The 17,784-nt window shown below is 44.6% G+C and overlaps 1 protein-coding gene across 24 annotated transcripts in view; it reads left to right on the top strand.

Annotated features, from left to right (window-relative positions):
- clasp2 (cytoplasmic linker associated protein 2) overlaps positions 1-17,784 on the top strand; it is a 112,972-nt gene that overhangs the window by 9,793 nt on the left and 85,395 nt on the right. For 22 of the 24 annotated variants that reach the window (XM_055876564.1, XM_055876557.1, XM_055876560.1 and 19 more), the window contains exons 4-7: positions 654-745; positions 2,263-2,338; positions 6,716-6,813; positions 11,731-11,801. In XM_055876564.1, coding sequence (XP_055732539.1) covers positions 654-745; positions 2,263-2,338; positions 6,716-6,813; positions 11,731-11,801 — 337 coding nt within the window. Of the gene's footprint in view, positions 1-90; positions 101-653; positions 746-2,262; positions 2,339-6,715; positions 6,814-9,209; positions 9,689-11,730; positions 11,802-17,784 lie in introns of those variants that run through there. The other 2 variants (XM_055876566.1, XM_055876568.1) reach the window with 2 other exon arrangements.

Here is a 17,784-nt window from a genome sequence, read left to right as displayed (position 1 = left end):
GTCATACACACAGTATCGCCTATGGTGAGATATACACGTCATATACATACAGCATCGCCTATGGTGAGACATGCACGTCATACACACAGCATCGCCTATGGTGAGATATACACAAAAGGTAGAGAGAGGGGTAAAGACACACACTGACACACGCCCTTGGTCAGACAGATCGTCCCCTCCCTGACTTCCTGTATTCCAGGAGCGTTACATGTCAGGCCTGGAGGTCTGCAGCTCCTGTAGATCACCTAGCAGAACATCATTACAGCCACATTACATTATAACCTGATTACAACTAACTGGCTTTAATCAGGATATTTTACCCAGCTTGGGCTGCTGTGTAGAGGAGTTCAGGCGCATAACTGTGAGAAGCTCACCTCAGAGAGCGAGATTTTACAGCAACCAAAGCCCAGTCTCTCTCTCCGATTCTATCATTAATACATCATTCACCAAAGCTGCCTAGCTCTAGAATAACAGACAGTATCAGGACAGCAGCTCCCTCATCTGGACATAACCAGAACTGCATGGAAAATTACTTACACAGACAGACAGACTGTAAACTTCTTTATCAGTAATCTGCTGAGCCCCCTTCAGTTTGCCTCCCATAGACTCCTTCAATGTTAACTCTCTCTCTCTCTCTCTCTCTCTCTCTGTAGTATGTGTGGGAGAGGTTGCTTCCTGGTTTTAAACATAAGAATTTCCGCAGCAGAGAGGGGGTGTGTCTGGTTCTCTGCGCCACTCTCAACACGTGAGTACTTCCTCTTTCACCATCAATCACTTCCTGAGGTCACAGGTCATACGGAGAGGAAAGGAGAGAGAGAGGGTCATATACCACAGAACAGTATGAATCCCCCACTGCCGCTTACATGGGACATAGTCTTATTTTTTGTGTGAGAGTGAGGGATAAAGACCCACACAACCCACTCTCTCCAGAATGACTCCTCTTACCTGGGTGAGAGAGTGAGGGATAAAGACCCACATAACCCACTCTCTCTCCAGAATGAATCCTCTTACCTGGGTGTGAGAGTGAGGGATAAAGACCCACATAACCCACTCTCTCTCCAGAATGAATCCTCTTACCTGGGTGTGAGAGTGAGGGATAAAGACCCACATAACCCACTCTCTCCAGAATGAATCCTCTTACCTGGGTGAGAGAGTGAGGGATAAAGACCCACATAACCCACTCTCTCCAGAATGAATCCTCTTACCTGGGTGTGAGAGTGAGGGATAAAGACCCACATAACCCACTCTCTCCAGAATGAATCCTCTTACCTGGGTGAGAGAGTGAGGGATAAAGACCCACATAACCCACTCTCTCCAGAATGAATCCTCTTACCTGGGTGAGAGAGTGAGTGATAAAGACCCACACAACCCACTCTCTCTCCAGAATGAATCCTCTTACCTGGGTGAGAGAGTGAGGGATAAAGACCCACATAACCCACTCTCTCCAGAATGAATCCTCTTACCTGGGTGTGAGAGTGAGGGATAAAGACCCACATAACCCACTCTCTCTCCAGAATGAATCCTCTTACCTGGGTGAGAGAGTGAGGGATAAAGACCCACACAACCCACTCTCTCTCCAGAATGAATCCTCTTACCTGGGTGAGAGAGTGAGGGATAAAGACCCACACAACCCACTTTCTCTCCAGAATGACTCCTCTTACCTGGGTGAGAGAGTGATTAGAGGTCAGAGTTGGTAGCTTTATAGTGACCTACCCTGAGTCCCACTCTGTCCACTTCTTCACTCATCTCCCAATTTTTTTATTTAACCTTTATTTAACTGGGCAAGTCAGTTAAGAACAAAATCTTATTTACAATGACAGTCTAGGAACAGTGGGTTAACTGCCTTGTTCAGGGCAGAACGACAGAGTTTTACCTTGTTAGCTCGGGGATTTGATCTAGCAACCTTAAGGTTACTGGCTCAACGCTCTAACCACTAGGCTATCTCCCGCCCACTAAAAAGTATTGGACTGGTGTTAGGATTTAGGGAAGTGAAGTTGCACACTTCTGGAGAAAGTACTTGACTTGCAGGGTTAGTTTATGCTGCTAACACTACTCTAAGGCATGCACCACTCTCTAAAGCTAAAGCCTCTAGCATCTCCTCGCTAGTTGTAGCATCATCTCGCTAATAGCAACACTGTTGTGGTAAATTCTAAGCTGCTACGTAGCTAAAGGTCCCTCTATAGCCTACTGGTGAATGCTACTGAATGATGGTCGGTTACACAGCTAAACTCATACCATCTCTCTACCTTCACCCCCCCTTAGGTATGGTGCTCAGCCTTTGAGTCTCAGTAAGATCGTTCCGTACCTCTGCACTCTGACAGGAGATCAGAACCCACAGGTAAGAGACGCTGCTTGAGGGTCAACCTGAATTGCTTTTTGTCCCCAGTCTCTGTCCCTGTCTGTATTTAAAGCCTAACATGTAGAGTGTTCAATCAAATGTATTTATAAAGCCCTTCTTACATCAGCTGATGTCTCAAAGTGCTGTACAGAAACCCAGCCCAAACAGCAAGCAATGCAGGTGTAGAAGCACGGTGGCTAGGAAAAACTCCCTAGAAAGGCCAAAACCTAGGAAGAAACCTAGAGAGGAACCAGGCTATGATGGGTGGCCAGTGCTCTTCTGCCAGTGTTAATGTAACATAGAGAGGAAGCCCTGTTACAGACCTGCTATAGGTTTGAGTTCCGTTAAACACATTGTGGAGAACATAGAAGTTCTAATCATTGTGTTTCTATGGTGGAGTATACGGCAATGCAGGAATGCCAGTGTGCTGGAGTTCCTTATTGTTACCGTTCACCCTGTTATTAGCCAGTCAATGGGAGACTGTTAAATAGCTGGGTGAGAGAGAACCCTGGTTTCACCACTGAAACATGAGGCCCCAACCCCGTCTCACCCACAGAGGGATCAGTGTGTGTGTTTATTAAGGCTGGGAATTGCCAGGGACCTCACCATACGTTATCATCACGATACTTAGGTGCTGATACGATATGTATTGCAATTCTCAAGATTCTATATAAATTGCGATTCGATAACGTGATATTATTGCGAATCGATGTTCCTAAATTATTGCTCAACATATGTCTGCTGCAGAGGGACGAGAGAGCCATTACAACGAGTTCTGATCAGTCAGGAAAATAAAAGTGCTGAAAACATGTTGGCTCCCTATTGGTTTGTTTTTTAAAGATGGAGAACAAGCTGCAGGTACAGCCAACTAGAGCAAAAATAATATTGCAGTATTGTCAAAACGATACGATTTATCAAACATTTATATCCTGATATGTAACTATTGATTTTTTTCTTGTTGATTTTTTTTCATCCCACCCAATCATTAGTGTCTGGGTCTGTCCCAGGGTTGAAATCTGTGCCTGTCAGCTACCCAATCATTATCCTCCTACACTCTAGGGATGTGACAAACTGATAATTTTTAAACTGCCATTTCTTTTTTGGTTTTCCGTTAAAACGTTTAAAAATAAATCATAAAATTCCACGTCTATTCACAATGCAGAAAAATGGTTTTGTTACGTATGACCTCAAGGACTGGGGAATGAACTTTATATCCGCCGCAGTCATATCCCCTTGAAAGCACCTCGGCCACCGCATGGTTTGTCTGTAGCGGTACACTATGGATTTGTCTGTAAGGGTACACTATGGATTTGTCTGTAAGGGTAAACTATGGATTTGTCTGTAAGGGTACACTATGGATTTGTCTGTAAGGGTACACTATGGATTTGTCTGTAAGGGTACACTATGGATTTGTCTGTAAGGGTACACTATGGATTTGTCTGTAAGGGTACACTATGGATTTGTCTGTAAGGGTACACTATGGATTTGTCTGTAAGGGTACACTATGGGTTTGTCTGTAAGGGTACACTATGGATTTGTCTGTAAGGGTACACTATGGATTTGTCTGTAAGGGTACACTATGGGTTTGTCTGTAAGGGTACACTATGGGTTTGTCTGTAAGGGTACACTATGGGTTTGTCTGTAAGGGTACACTATGGGTTTGTCTGTAAGGGTACACTATGGGTTTGTCTGTAAGGGTACACTATGGGTTTGTCTGTAATGGTACACTATGGATTTTTAAATGCCCACACAAACCTTCTCTGGAGATAGTTTCAAAGCGCCACTGAACGGGCATTTTACTTGTCCGTAAAGGAATGCCGCTTCCGAAGCGGGACTAACGTCCATCACTAGGCGACCAGAACTGTTAATCAAATACTCTGGAGCTGCCTGTGTATAGAACGTTTTCTCCTAAAGAAGTACTTTAAGTTCATTAAATACTGTGGCTTACCAAGACATTTAGTAGAAAGAACCCATCTTCCTCTTTGAATCGACTTAAGATTAAGTCTTTTTGGAACAGAGGAGACTTAGTTGCCGTACTTCCGAGAACACAAACATTTGCATCTTTCATAGCGAGCTAGCGAGGAACGGAGAGAGAGGGGAGGGGCACAGTCTAGGCAGGTCGGCCACCAGGCAGAACCGTGCACTAGGCCTATCTGTCGGCAATCAAAAACTATATCTCGCAATTTCTTGGCTTGCAACGTTTCACAACGTCAGTAAAGCAGGGCCTATCATCAATCAATAGGCTAGGATACTCTACTAGGAACAGACTGAAGACTGATCACACACTCGCATCATTAGTGAAGAGAAGGAGCAGGTGATCCAGCTCCATTAGGATTTTTTTATTTTGTGGGCAACGTGGCCCTTTTATCTACTTCCCCAGTGTCAGATCAACTCGTGGATATCATTTTTTTGTCACTGTCCAGTATGAAGGAAGTTGGAGGTAGTTTTTGAGCCAATGCTAACTAGCGTTTCCCATTGACTTCCAATTGCGCTGTCCGCTAGGATCCCAATTTCGTTAACTTTCACACCCCTACAACATGCTGTCCCAACCAATCACCATCCCCCATATTCCTTGGCAGTCCTGCCCACACACAAACCATTCTGACTCTGCTCTCAGCCAATCAGAATGTAACACTTGCAGTATTCAGCCAATCACAGCACCAAGCCAATCACGTCTCGAGCGCATGGCTCATATGTGTGTGTACCCCACCCGCAGTGTTTTAATCCCACTCAAAGAGGAGTGGACCTAATCTGTGTGTTTATGGAAAATCCCCCTTTTAGCACAGTGCTAACACACACACACACACACTGGCACCATATGAATTTACCCTGCCAAGTCCTGCAAGCCCAGTGAGAATGAAGGTTGTAAAGTCACATCTCACTGGGGGGTAAGAGGTGTGTGGGGGGGGGGGGGGGGGGGGGGGGGGGGGGGGTTTAATGGAAAGTTCATGCATTATCCTCTGCCAATCAGTTATCTGAGGTCACTCATCCTGTCTGGCCTGACCACACTCCTGATGGTGTGTGTGTGTGTGCGTGTGAAGGAAGTTGGAATTCTGATGGGCTGAGCACAGAGGCAGAATGGGTTGTGTGTGGGCGGGACTCAACAGCCTTGGTTTCTCTTATGACTGCCTCGCCTGGTTCACTAACTACTTCTCAGATAGAGTTCAGTGTGTCAAATCGGAGGGCCTATTGTCCGGACCTCTGGCAGTCTCTATGGGGCTGCCACAGGGTTCAATTCTCAGGCCGACTCTTTTCTCTGTATATATCAATGATGTCGCTCTTGCTACAGGTGATTCTCTGATCCACCTCTACGCAGACGACACCATTCTGTATAAATCTGGCCCTTCTTTGGACACTGTGTTAACAAACCTCCAAACGAGCTTCACTGCCATACAACACTCCTTCCGTGGCCTCCAACTGTTCTTAAATGCTAGTAAAACTAAATACATGCTCTTCAACCGATCACCACTGCGACCTGTATGCTCTCGTTGGCTGGTCCTCACTACATATTCGTCGCCAAACCCATTGGCTCCAGGTCATCTATAATTCTTTGCTAGGTAAGCTCTGCCTTATCAGCTCACTGGTCACCATAGCAACACCCACCCGCAGCACGCACTCCAGCAGGTATATTTCATCTGGTCATCCCCAAAGCCAACACCCCCTTTGGCCGCCTTTCCTTCCAGTTCTCTACTGCCAATCACTGGAACGAATTCCAAAAATGATTGAACCTGGAGACACATATCTCCCTCACTAACTTTAAGCATCAGCTGTCAGAGCAGCTTACCGATCTCTGCAGCTGTACATAGCCCCATCTGTAAATAGCCCATCCAACCAACTTCCTCCTTACTTCATTTGCACACACTGTATTACAGATTTTCGATTGTGTTATTGACTGTACGTTTGTTTATCCCATGTGTAACTCTGTTGTTTGTGTCGCACTGCTTTGCTTTATCTTGGCCAGGTCGCAGTTGTAAATGAGAACTTGTTCTCAACTAACCTACCTGGTTAAATAAAGGTGAAATAAAAAAAACGGTGACCTTAGTGGGAGAACTCACTGACTCTGAGTCCCTGGCTGTCTGTACTGTTAACTCCTCTCTGAGTCCCTGTCTGTACTGTTAACTCCTCTGGCTACTGTCCACAGTTTGAGTTATGATGCTCCTGTTTAGAGTCAAGAGCCAATAGGATGCTTATGTTTAGAGTTAAGAGCCAATAGATGTTTAATGCTACAGTAATTCTTATCTCCATCTGCTATTTGACTAAAATGTGAATAATATGAAATATGATATTTAAGTGTTTAGACAATAATGATACTGGATAAATAAAGATAAAATCCAAAGATGAGATAATATTGTGGGATGTTGTGTGTCCTGTGTGCAGGTGCGTGAGGCTGCCACAGCATCGCTGGTGGATGTGTATCGCCACATAGGAGAGAGAGTCAGAGCCGACCTGGGAAAGAGAGGCCTGCCTGCCACACGGTGAGTGTTTGTCTGTGTGTGTGTGCTTGTGGTGTGTGTATACCACAATATATTTTGTATGTGCCATGTATGGGTTGTCACTAGAGGTCGACCGATTATGATTTTTCAACACTGATACCGATTATTGAAGGGCCAAAAAAGGTAGATGCCGATTTTTATTTATATATATATTTGTAATAATAACAATTACAACAAAATTAAAGTGTTCATTCAGTATTAACTTAATATAATACATAAATAAAATCAATTTAGTCTCAAATAAATAATGAAACATGCCAAATTTGGATTAAATAATGCAAAAACACAGTGTTGGAGAAGAAAGTGAAAGTGCAACATGTGTCATGTAAAAAAGCTAATGATTAAGTTCCTTGCTCAGAACATATGAAAGCTGGTGGTTCAATATTCCCAGTTAAGAAGTTTTAGGTTGTAGTTATTATAGGAATTATGACTGGTCGACTATTTCTCTCTATACCATTTGTATTTCATGTACCCTTGACTATTGGATGTTCTAATAGTCACTTTAGTATTGCCACCCTAATCTCAGGAGTTGATAGGCTTGAAGTCATAAACAGCGTTGTGAAGCAAGCATTGCTAAGAGCTGCTGGCAAACGCAGTAAAGTTTGAATCCATGCTTACGAGCCTGCTCCCGCCTACCAACGCTGAGTCAGACTGCTCTATCAAGTCATAGACTTAATTATAATATAATAAACACAGAAATACGAGCCGTTGGTCATTAATATGGTCAAATCCAGAAACGATCCTTTTGAAAACGAAACGTTTATTCTTTCAGTGAAATACGGTTCCGTATTTTATTGAATGGGCGGCAAACCCTAAGTCTAAATATTGCTGTTACATTGCACAACCTTCAATGTTCTGTCATCATTTTGTAAAATTATGGCAAATTAGTTCGCAACGAGCCAGGCGGCCCAAACTGTTGCATATACCCTGACTCTGCGTGCAATGAACGCAAGAGAAGTGACACAATTTCCCTAGTTAATATCGCCTGCTAACATTAATTTCTTTTAACTAAATATGCAGGTTTAAAAAAATATACTTCTGTGTTTTGATTTTAAGAAAGCATTGATGTTTATGGTTAGGTACGTGCAACGATTGTGGGTTTTTTCGCGAATGCGCTTTTGTTAAATCATCCCCCGTTTGGCGAATGCCGATTTACCTATTTGTTATGAAAACTTGAAATTGTCCCTAATTAATCGGCCATTATTCGATCAACTTCTAGTTGTCACACCATTGTAGTTGACAGTTTTTGGAGAAACCTGTTGAATGCTGGCCGGTTTAAAAAACTGGCAGTTCTCTCTGGCTGGTCTCCGTGGGTTTTGTTGCTATGTACTTTATTAGTGAATGACGAGTGTCCAAAGTGGTTTTGACTGGGAATACTAAATGTGTTGGCTCGGTCTCTGTCCCAGTCCACACCATGCTCCACTCTGCCCCTCTGACAGTCACACACAGAGACACTTTATACTGGACAATACAAAGAGTGAGGGGGAGGAAAGGAAGAGAGGGAGAAAGGAAAAGGGGAGGAGAGACAGAAAGTGGGAGAGGGCACTGGACAATACAGAGAGGGAGAAGGGGAGGAGTGTGCAGTCTCTGAAGAGCTCCATTGAGGGACTTGCTCTGGTCACCGTGGTTACCATAATAAGGAGCCTGGAGTGTTGTCATTCTGAGCACAGTCTCCCCTCGCTCTCTTTCTCACTCTCCATCTCTCTTTCTCTCCTGTATGAATAAATAGCGTGTGTGTGTTGTCTGTCACATGTTGTGATGTTAACTGATACAAACACTGTCTGGGAGAGAACATTCTATTCAGTGAGAGCTTTGTCTGCTTAAGCCTGTTTTAGAGAAGTGTGTGTGTGTGCTAGTGGAATGGGGGTGCAGCCAGAGGCCTAGATGACCAGATCACATATCAGGAAAAGGTCAAAGAGAAGGGGGAGTGGGAGATGGACAGAGGGAGAGGCAGAGAGGAGGATGAGATATGTAGAGCTGGGATAAGAAAGAGGTGGAAAGGGAATGATTTTGAGAAAGAAAGATGATTGGGGGATCGGGTGAGAGAGAGAAGTCTTTACATGTGTGCGCTTTGGCCAGGAGTGGAGAGGGAAGGAGAAGACGAAGGGGTATCTATGATAAATGTGACAAACGAAAGGAGTGGGAAAAGGAAACACTGGGAGGAAATGTGATGAGGGAGGGAGGGAGGGAGGGAGGGAGGGAGGGAGGGGCAGCTTTTCTCTCCCTGTGCTGGCAGTGCCAAAGCCCCTCCCCCTTTTGAATTCTGTGTGTGTTCTGTGTGGGAGGTTATGTGAAGGGGAACAGCATATCTGCGCTGTCACACAAACACTGCCCTGCTCCATGTCATACAAAACACACACAAAGCCTTTCCCTGAGATTGAACCTTCTCCGGTGGTGTATGTGTCTGAGAGATGATGGGTGGTGCTTCGTCGCGTGCCGCGTAATATGCGTTTGTCTCCTGCTGTTTCTTTCTTCCCCGTTCCTCCTCCCTACCTCTCTTGCCCCCTCCCTCTTTAATTTGCTCCCTCTCCCTCCTCCCGTCTCTGAGTCACTGCACCATGTTGGATACAAAGAGCAGAGGACTCCAGCGTGACAGTAGCACGGGAGCTACCGCTACGCTACGCAGCAACACACCGACCCATTAATCATCCCATATGGAAATTATATCGCTATGCTCATTTGGATAACGGCTAGGGTACACTATGCTATGCTAATTCGGAGCATAAATCAATATGGAAATGCTAATGTCGGCTAATTGTTGAGCGGTGCGGAAATGCTACGCAGCTGAGGAGCCTATCGCTAATCGTCAGTAATCAGGAGGGCTAAGCTGTCTGGGGGTTTGACTGCTAGAAGGACGGTGTGTATGCACACACACACAAACACACACACACGCACACTTTTGCTCTGGTCTTATCGTTATTAATCTCAACCTTATCCTTTGGGGAGGGTGTGTGTGTGTGAGTAAGTAATAATGTGTGTGTTTTGTTACAAACAGATGTACTGGTATGTGGTAGCTGACGTGACCAGAGTGTGTGTGTGTAGCAAATGTTACAGACGGTCTGTCTGTGACGTCGTAGACTTCGTTAGGATTCCTGCGGTGCTGTGTTATTGAGATTGTTCTGAGCTTCAGCCTGAGCATCACTGTCTTCTGTTCCTACTCCAACACTCTCATTAACCTCTCTGGGATATTCGGGATGCTAGCGTCCCACCTCAACAACAGCCAGTGAAATTGCAGGGCGCCAAATTCAAAACAACAGAAATCCCATAATTAAAATTCCTCAGACATATAAGTATTTTACACCATTTTAAAGATAAACTTGTTGTAAATCCAGCCACAGTGTCCGATTTCAAAAAGGCTTTACGACGAAAGCACACCAAACGATTATGTTAGGTCAGCACCTAGTCACAAAAAACACAGCCATTTTTCCAGCCAAAGAGAGGAGTCACAAAAAGCAGAAATGGAGATAAAATTAATCACTAACCTTTGATGATCTTCATCAGATGACACTCATCGGACTTCATGTTACACAATACATGTATGTTTTGTTCAATAAAGATCATATTTATATCCAAAAATCTTAGTTTACATTGGCGCGTTATGTTCAGTAATGTGTTGCCTCCAAAACATCCGGTGATTTTGCGGAGAGCCACATCAATTTACAGAAATACTCATAATAAACATTGCTAAAAGATACAATTGTTATGCGTGGAATTATAGATAAACTTCTCCTTAATGCAACCGCTGTGTCAGATTTCAAAAAAACTTTTGGGAAAAAGCACACCATGCAATAATCTGAGTACAGCGCTCAGACACAAAAACAAGCCCCACAGATACCCGCCATGTTGTGGAGTCAACAGAAGTCAGAAATAGCATTATAAATATTCACTTACCTTTGATGATCTTCATCAGAATGCACTCCCAGGAATCCCAGTTCCACAATAAATGTTTGTTTTGTTCGATAAAGTCCATAATTCATGTCCAAATACCTCCTTTTTGTTTGCGCGTTTAGTACACAAATCCAAACTCAGGAGGCGCGGGCAAGTCCAGGCGAAAGTTCAGACGAAAAGTCATATTACATTTCGTAGAAACATGTCAAACGAAGTATAGAATCAATCTTTAGGATGTTTTTATCATAAATCTTTAATAATGTTTCAACCGGAGAATTCCTTTGTCTGTGGAAGAGCAATGCAACGCAGCTAACTCTCACGGGAGCGTGTGAGACTGAGCTCGTGGTACTCTGCCAGACCCCTGACTCAAACAGCTCTTATTCCCCCCTCCTTCACAGTAGAAGCATCAAACAAGGTTCTAAAGACTGTTGACATCTAGTGGAAGCCCTAGGAAGTGCAATATGACACCATAGACACTGTGTATTTGATATGCAATGACTTGAAAAACTACAAACCTCAGATTTCCCACTTCCTGGTTGGATTTTTTTCTCAGGTTTTTGCCTGCCATATGACTTCTGTTTTACTCAGACATCATTCAAACAGTTTTAGAAACTAAGTATATGCATATTCTAGCTTTTAGGACTGAGTAGCAGGCAGTTTACTCGGGGCACCTTTTTATCCAAGCTACTCAATACTGCTCCCTGTCCCAAAGAAGTTAATGGCAATGAGAAGATGTCTGGATGATCAGCATGCTGTCACTATTAATGTCCTCAATAGGAGTAGAGCTCTGTTTCCCCACAGTAATACTAGTCATGTCGGTGTGTTTGTGAGTTAGGGTCAGAGGTAGGTTCCGATGCTGATGCTTCACTTTTGCTTGGGAGAGTCATGTTAGTAGCATGTGAGACACACCCACCTTCAGACAACACGTGTTGCTGTATTCTCTCTCCTCTCACGCTACTCATATGTTGCTGTGTGTGTGTTCTGACCACCTTTCCCAACTCTTGCCTCCAGGTTACAGACAATATACGGGCGTTTTGATGAAGCGTTGAATTCTGGGAACATGGCGCTCAGCCCCAGTCATGGTGAGTCTCTCCCTCCCTCATTTTCATTGTTGCTTTTTTGTCTTTGTGCTGTTTGTCCCTCTTTGCCCCCCATGTGGGGCTAGTGCTGTGGTCTGGCTGATCTTGTGGCTGTGTGTGTCTAGAAAGTCTGTCAGAGGGTCCAATAGGATTACTAGTCTAATCTCTCAGGAGTTTCGTCTCCAGACTTCAGATATCTGGTGTCTGGTTGGACCAAATCCCTGCCTAGCAACACAAGAACTGCTGCTGTTACCAGGCAGTTGGAATGTTTTTTGGTTGTAAAATTGTAGTTAGGTTTAAGGTTGTAGTTTGGTCATAAAGTTGTGCTTTTGTTGTATATTTGTAGTTTGGTTATATATTTAAGTAATAAGGCACGAGGGGGTGTGGTATATGACCATATATCACAAACCCCAGAGGTACCTTATTGCTTTATAAACTGGTTACCAACATCATTACAACAGTACAAATATTTGCTGTGCCATACCCATGGTATACGGTCTGATATACCAAGGCTTTCAGCCAATCAGCATTCAGGGCTCAAACCACCCAGTTTCTAATTGTAGTTTGGTTGTATAGTGGTAGTGTGGTTGTGTGGTTGTATAGTGGTAGTGTGGTTGTATAGTGGTAGTGTGGTTGTATAGTTGTAGTGTGGTTGTATAGTGGTAGTGTGGTTGTATAGTGGTAGTGTGGTAGTGTGGTTGTATAGTGGTAGTGTGGTTGTATAGTGGTAGTGTGGTTGTATAGTGGTAGTGTGGTTGTATAGTGGTAGTGTGGTTGTATAGTGGTAGTGTGGTTGTATAGTGGTAGTGTGGTTGTATAGTTGTAGTGTGGTTGTATAGTGGTAGTGTGGTTGTATAGTGGTAGTGTGGTTGTATAGTGGTAGTGTGGTTGTATAGTGGTAGTGTGGTTGTATAGTGGTAGTGTGGTTGTATAGTGGTAGTGTGGTTGTAGTGTGGTTGTATAGTGGTGGTAGTGTGGTTGTATAGTGGTGGTTGTATAGTGGTGGTAGTGTGGTTGTATAGTAGTGGTAGTGTGGTTGTATAGTGGTTTTAGTGTGGTTGTATAGTGGTAGTGTGGTTGTATAGTGGTTGTATAGTGGTAGTGTGGTTGTATAGTGGTAGTGTGGTTGTATAGTAGTGGTTGTATAGTGGTAGTGTGGTTGTATAGTAGTGGTTGTATAGTGGTAGTGTGGTTGTAGTGTGGTTGTATAGTGGTGGTAGTGTGGTTGTATAGTGGTGGTTGTATAGTGGTGGTAGTGTGGTTGTATAGTAGTGGTAGTGTGGTTGTATAGTGGTTTTAGTGTGGTTGTATAGTGGTAGTGTGGTTGTATAGTGGTTGTATAGTGGTAGTGTGGTTGTATAGTGGTAGTGTGGTTGTATAGTAGTGGTTGTATAGTGGTAGTGTGGTTGTATAGTAGTGGTTGTATAGTAGTGGTTGTATAGTAGTGGTAGTGTGGTTGTATAGTAGTGGTAGTGTGGTTGTATAGTAGTGGTAGTGTGGTTGTATAGTAGTGGTAGTGTGGTTGTATAGTAGTGGTAGTGTGGTTGTATAGTAGTGTGGTTGTATAGTGGTTTTAGTGTGGTTGTATAGTGGTTTTAGTGTGGTTGTAGTGTGGTTTTAGTGTGGTTTTAGTGTGGTTGTATAGTGGTTTTAGTGTGGTTGTATAGTGGTTTTAGTGTGGTTGTATAGTAGTGGTAGTGTGGTTGTATAGTAGTGGTAGTGTGGCTGTATAGTGGTTTTAGTGTGGTTGTATAGTGGTAGTGTGGTAGTGTGGTTGTAGTGTGGTAGTGTGGTTGTATAGTGGTAGTGTGGTTGTATAGTGGTAGTGTGGTTGTAGTGTGGTTGTATAGTGGTAGTGTGGTTGTATAGTAGTGGTAGTGTGGTGGTAGTGTGGTTGTATAGTGGTAGTGTGGTTGTATAGTGGTCGTGTGGTTAATTTGGTTTTGAATTTGGTTTTGGAGTTGTTGCTTTTTTGTTTATAAAGATTTGCAGTTCTAGTCTACAATTTGTCTAGTTGTATTGTACAGTTTTTTTTTTTTGTGGAGTTGTAGTTTGGATGTAAAGTTGTAGTTTTCAGTTGTATACAGTTTGTATTGTATTTGTTGTACTGTAATTTGTCTGTTCCTTAGTCAGTTTCTCTATACGCAGTCTGTTGAGGTACTTTTATCCTGAGGGGATCACAGAGGGGGTTAAGACATGGAGGGGTAAGGTTGCTATGATACCGCGTCCAGTGGCAGCATGGGGTGGTTAGGTTTAACCCCTGCACTCCCAGGGGTTTCAGTTTGGATCCCTTCAGAGAGGGCAGTGAGCTTTGGGCTCCTAGTCCACCTGCAGAGACACTGGAAGGTCAGTCCTAGCTCTCGTTCTGTCCCATTCTGATGTGGACTCTGTTTTCCCCCCCAAACAGTAAACCCAAAGTTCCAACTGGAGGACAGAACATACAATATCAGTGAAACACACACACACACACACACACACACACACACACACACACACAAAAATCAGCCAAACACACACACACACACACACACAAAAATCAGCCAAACACACATTTAGAACACAGTAAAGCAAGAGGAAGTCAGACTGCATTGTCAGGGATGAAGAGCACACACACACTGACTGTGGGGCTGTTATTATTCTGAAGGCTCAACACAGCTGTTGCTAGGAGGCACAGGGGGAGCCACAGAGGGAAGGGGAAAGAGGGAGGCGAGAGAGAGGGATGGAGGGAAGGGGAAGAGAGAGAGAGACAGCTCTGCAGTTGTACAAGCCAGGGCCTCAGAGCTGTGCTTGTCACTGCTTTCCCTGATTCATCATGACAGAGGGAACGAGAGAGAGCAAGCAAATGAAGGAAAACTGAAGAGAGAGGAGAGAATTTCTCTACACGCTTATTATGGCGGTCGGAGGCGAGGGATACTGTGTGTGTGTGTGTGTAATCTTTGGCTTTGGAGTGAAATCGGTTTAGGGAGTTACTCTGAGTTCCTTAAAATGTCTGGGGATAGTTTGCGTGTATGTGAGTGGGATTGAGTTCTCTTTGTCCCTCCCTACTCCCTCTTCTCCCCCAACTCTCTCCCTCCCTACTCCCTCTTCTCTCCCTACTCCCTCTTCTCTCCCTACTCCCTCTTCTCTCCCTACTCCCTCTTCTCTCCCTACTCCCTCTTCTCTCCCTACTCCCTCTTCTCTCCCTACTCCCTCTTCTCTCCCTACTCCCTCTTCTCTCCCTACTCCCTCTTCTCTCCCAACTCCCTCTTCTCTCCCTACTCCCTCTTCTCTCCCTACTCCCTCTTCTCTCCCTACTCCCTCTTCTCTCCCTACTCCCTCTTCTCTCCCTACTCCCTCTTCTCCCCCAACTCTCTCCCTCCCTACTCCCTCTTCTCTCCCAACTCTCTCTCTCTACTCCCTCTTCTCTCCCATCTCTCTCTCTCTCTCCCAACTCTCTCTCTCTCCCAACTCTCTCTCTCTCCCAACTCTCTCTCTCTCCCAACTCTCTCTCTCTCCCAACTCTCTCTCTCTCCCAACTCTCTCTCTCTCCCAACTCTCTCTCTCTCCCAACTCTCTCTCTCTCCCAACTCTCTCTCCCTCCCTCTTCTCTCCCAACTCTCCCTCCCTCCCTACTCTCTCTTCTCTCCCAACTCTCTCTCTAGTAGTTTGTAGGTCAGGTGTGTGTAGGTAGGACACTGGGTGTCTTTGGTGAGAGAGAGGTTTTATTTAAGACTGTTAGACTTTGGGACTGAAACTCACATTTTAAGGTGTGTGTGTGTGTGTGTGTGAGAGAGAGAGGGTAATGTGTGTCACGGCTGCTGGCTTCTCTCTGTGCCTCACTGAAATGTAAGAATACACGCACTACACAGTAGTCCTAGTAGCCCAGAGTAATTGAGTGCACTGCAAACTGACCCTCAGTAGCTTCATCAGCTGCTTAGTGGTGCATCGTTGACACACACACACACACACACACACACACACACACACACACACACACACACACACACACACACACACACACACACACACACACACACACACACACACACACAGACAAGCTCATTCTGCCTCGATGCCTCTCCGTCTCTGCAGAGGATAGCGTGACCCCGTTTCCAGGGTAGCCTGTTTCCACGGTTACGCTGCCATTTTATTATTATGGTCTATCCCTCTTCTTGACCTGGAAATGGAACGGTTTAGTGTCTGTGCTGCTCGTCTCCTTGTTTCCTATCCTCATCTCCTTGTTTCATCTACTTGTTCAATTTGCTTGTTTCCTCATCTCCTTGTTTCATATCATTGCATCCTTGTTTCCTCTCCATCTCCTTGTTTCATATCCTAGTCTCCTCTCCTCATCTCCTTGTCTCCTAGTCTCACAGATTTCTATCGTATTGCGTCCATCTCCAAAACGAAGACAACCAAGGAGAATCATCCTTCGTCATAGTACTGTATTTAAACATACTGTTATGGCATTTTAGGGCAGTATTGCTATCAAGGCATGTCCGGCTCCACGTTGGGTATTTATTGATATCCTCGTCACATACAATGTATTGGCTGTTCATATGTGGAACTGTGTTGGCATGTTTAGTCAGTCGGCTTGTGTGGATTGGATCTGTGTCTGTGTCACACGGGCCTGACTCCTGCCCGGGCGTGAAAATATGTTAATAACGTGTGCTTCTGCATCTTAGAACAGATTACCATACACACACACACACACATGTGATGTTGGTACAGAAGGGCCTCGATGTACTAATCCTGTTCCTGAGTGTGTTGTGTTCCTAGCTAGCTAACGTTCTAGTTTCCAAACGAAAGTTCACTAGTTCGAATCCCCGATCTGACAGTGAAAAATCTGCCTGTGTCCTTGAGCAAGGCACTCAACCCTAATTGCTCCGGGGTATAAGTTGATGGCGGACCCTGGCCTTGACCCCACTCTCCGAGGGTGTCTCAGGGAGAGTTGAGATAGGCAAAAAAACATTTCCAACTCACAAATGTGTACTAATACAATTAGTACATGAGGGAAATAGGACAAATATGAACATACACTGCCGTGTGCAGTCAGAGTGCTCTGTCTCTAGTTTAGTGTGAGTGATATAGCAACTGTCAGTCTTCCATCCAAGAGTCTTCTTCCTTTTGTTTTTGTTGTTTCACAGATAAAGGCTAGTGCTGCCCCCATGTGGACACAAACACATTTTTGCAGAGCATTGACAAAATGCCTGTTTTGTGTGTATGTGTCTGTGAGATGGTTGTGTGTGTGTGTCTGTGAGATGGTTGTGTGTGTGTGTCTGTGAGATGGTTGTGTGTGTGTGTCTGTGAGATGGTTGTGTGTGTGTGTGTGTCTGTGAGATGGTTGTGTGTGTGTGTGTGTCTGTGAGATGGTTGTGTGTGTGTGTCTGTGAGATGGTTGTGTGTGTGTGTCTGTGAGATGGTTGTGTGTGTGTGTCTGTGAGATGGTTGTGTGTGTGTCTGTGAGATGGTTGTGTGTGTGTGTGTGTCTGTGAGATGGTTGTGTGTGTCTGTGAGATGGTTGTGTGTGTCTGTGAGATGGTTGTGTGTGTCTGTGAGATGGTTGTGTGTGTCTGTGAGATGGTTGTGTGTGTGTGTGTGTCTGTGAGATGGTTGTGTGTGTGTGTGTGTCTGTGAGATGGTTGTGTGTGTGTGTGTGTGTGTGTGTGTGTGTGTCTGTGAGATGGTTGTGTGTGTGTGTGTCTGTGAGATGGTTGTGTGTGTGTGTCTGTGAGATGGTTGTGTCTGTGAGATGGTTGTGTGTGTGTGTCTGTGAGATGGTTGTGTGTGTGTGTCTGTGAGATGGTTGTGTGTGTGTGTGTCTGTGAGATGGTTGTGTGTGTGTGTGTGGTCTTGTTCTTCTATTCTAGTGGGTACCTAAAATCCCCCCCCCCCCCACACACACACACACACACAAGGATTTTAGGTACACAAGGATAGTAGAAAAATATTCTCCCGTTTGACTACATTTCTCACTTCCCCAGGAGGACAAAGGCTATTTTAAGCTTTA

Source organism: Salvelinus fontinalis, chromosome 22 (assembly GCF_029448725.1).
Source record: "Salvelinus fontinalis isolate EN_2023a chromosome 22, ASM2944872v1, whole genome shotgun sequence".
NCBI classification, from domain to species: Eukaryota; Metazoa; Chordata; class Actinopteri; order Salmoniformes; family Salmonidae; genus Salvelinus; species Salvelinus fontinalis.
This window is presented reverse-complemented; position numbering and strand designations above follow the sequence as displayed.